We start from the raw sequence: 2,275 nt of genomic DNA on the forward strand, positions 1-2,275 counted from the left end.
AGAGTTTCAAAGATTGCGCTTTGATCCAGCGGCCCTGTGCTTACCTTCCAGTGACAGTTTCCTCGCCGTTTCGGCCTGACAATCCGGCGATTGCACTTTTTCGGCCATAAACCAGGGATTGCCTCAGGTGTCGTCTTCCTTTCCGGCCGACGATGGTCGAGGTGTGTTGTTGATGAGGATGACGATGAAACGATGACGGTGATGATTGTTTGGTGCGAATTGCATTTTTCCTCTCTCTCTCTCTCTCGTGCCAGGTTTCGTTTAACAGCGGGCGAGGCCACTCCTCCAGGTTGCAACGAAGCCCCCGATCTCGCCGGCACCCCTTACAGGTGGTGCGGGTAGTACTCGGCCGGTGGATAGTGGTAGCCCTGGTGGAAGGCCGGATCGCCCGGTGCCCGGTGCATCATCTGCGCCTGGCCGTCCATCATGTAGCTCATCGCGTCCGGATAGCCGGCCGACGGGCCCGGGTGGGTGTACACTGAAATCGGAGAATATACTGGTCAAATAGAAAAAAAGAGAAAGAAAGAGAGAGATAGAGAGAGAGAGAGCAAGAGAAAAACGAACGTTCAGTACACGTGATGAACTGATGGGTTGAGTGACGCGGAAAACCTAATGCCGGCACCGAATCGTTCGTTCGTTCGACGATCGTTATCCTGGGCTGTACACCGGATTGCCTACCCAACAGGCGCTTTCGGCGAATCGCTCGCCTTTCGACCGTTTCTTTGGAACAAGGCCGGGCTGAATCGAGCTGAACTTTGTCGTTGCTGCCGTGCACTGCATCCTGGATCAGGATGGTAACGTGATACTGGATCCGGAGGGCAAACAACTGAAATTGGCACGCAGTTCCTTTACGTTTGTCTTCGATAGCATCGCGAAAAACACCGTCACCTCGTACGTGCACGGAAGTTTTACGCTCGACGAGTACGAACGGGTTTTGGCGGTGTGCAAAAGTGCGGTGGATAAGATTTTCGATTTTTATCGCAAAGTGTCCCAAAACATAACGCAGGTTGTAACGGACGAAAGTTGATGAGCGGCTTAAAGAGCGATATAATAAATGGGCTTAAAATTGGAAACATTTCAACTGGAACGCTTCCCAAGACACACCATACACTACGTACCGTTTTCCAAGACACAAAAACGCTTCCAGCTTAGGGTGGCGCTTCACTACGCGTTCTGAACCAATTTCCTGATTCCCTCTACAGTTTAAGTATTTCTTACGCACTGGGGCACATATTATTAATTTACTTTATTTTCAATAAGTTACCTTTTTGTCTTGTATACAATTTTATACTTTATCTACAGTTTTATTACAATCATTACACAAATTCCGTTTTCCAGCGCTTTCCCCACTCGCTCGAGCGGTTGTTTTTTTGTTTGTTTTTCTTTGTTTGTCCGTCACTCGGATGTATCGCCCAGAGAGAACTGCCGAACAATGTACAGCCTTACACTTACTAATTACTACCTTGCGGCCTGCAGCTTGACTGACTGCCTGCCCTCGGAGAGTGGCCGTCGTCGCGATTCCCGATTCCCAACAGTGCGCCCCATACCGCTCCAGGATTCACAGGATTCCGTTTGCTGATCGCGCACCGGCCTTCGACCAGTGTCCTTTCGTACCATGGCCTGTATGCGGAACTTGGTCTGCTGTTGCGCCGCAATGGATCGCCTAATCGCCGGGCCACGTGTGACTGTCCTGGAGAGCAGTGTTCTACTTCTGCATCTATGAGATCAGATTATAGTTCGTACCTTGGGAAAAGGGGAGTTGCGTGCTCTCTCTCTCTCTCTCTCTCTTTCGTGCGCGATCTATCCTCCGAGGTTCCACTCCCGGGGACTGATTGAAGAAGATATGTAATGAAATTAAAATCGCGTTCGGGTCACCACCGAGACTACCTGCTGGCCAGTAGTGCTACTCATTTAAATCCCTGTTTCGTGAGTCCTCGCTGGGCCGACGGTGTGGCAGGTGCAGCATCACTTCACTGCCCTGTTCGACTTGCTCCGGCCCGGGCGGGGTTCCTTTCGCAACGACGACACCCGTTCCCGTTGGTGCTCACCTGTTTGCCAGAGCATTGTGTGTTAAAGTTTACGTGATGCTATTATTGCTTTCGATTGGAAAATAGATAGCCCCTCGTCTGCCTTGGTTTGCTTCCCTTTCACATAACTCACAACAACAAGCCACGAGTTACGTCGTAAAACATTTATACCCTAAAGCCGCGTGGTAGTAGATCCATAGTAGACATGAGTGGTTTCTGGGTTCGTTCCGTTACACTACTGTTTTCTG

The 2,275-nt window shown here is 50.3% G+C and overlaps 1 protein-coding gene across 1 annotated transcript; it reads left to right on the plus strand.

The window, feature by feature from the left end:
* Positions 1 to 612: 612 nt before the first annotated feature.
* On the plus strand, positions 613 to 1,041 carry LOC131214328 (exosome complex component RRP46). The gene is made up of 2 exons (XM_058208711.1): positions 613 to 636; positions 749 to 1,041. Exons 1-2 carry the CDS (start codon positions 613 to 615, stop codon positions 1,025 to 1,027), a joined length of 303 nt encoding a protein of 100 aa, XP_058064694.1. The 3' UTR covers positions 1,028 to 1,041.
* Positions 1,042 to 2,275: the final 1,234 nt, after the last annotated feature.

Source organism: Anopheles bellator, unplaced genomic scaffold (assembly GCF_943735745.2).
Source record: "Anopheles bellator unplaced genomic scaffold, idAnoBellAS_SP24_06.2 scaffold00562_ctg1, whole genome shotgun sequence".
In the NCBI taxonomy this organism is placed as follows: domain Eukaryota; kingdom Metazoa; phylum Arthropoda; class Insecta; order Diptera; family Culicidae; genus Anopheles; species Anopheles bellator.

Coding starts and splice junctions, on each gene's coding strand:
- LOC131214328 (XM_058208711.1), top strand. CDS start 613: ATGCCGGCACCGAATCGTTCGTTC. Junction 637..748: donor CGGCACCGAATCGTTCGTTC/GTTCGACGATCG, acceptor GGCTGAATCGAG/CTGAACTTTGTCGTTGCTGC.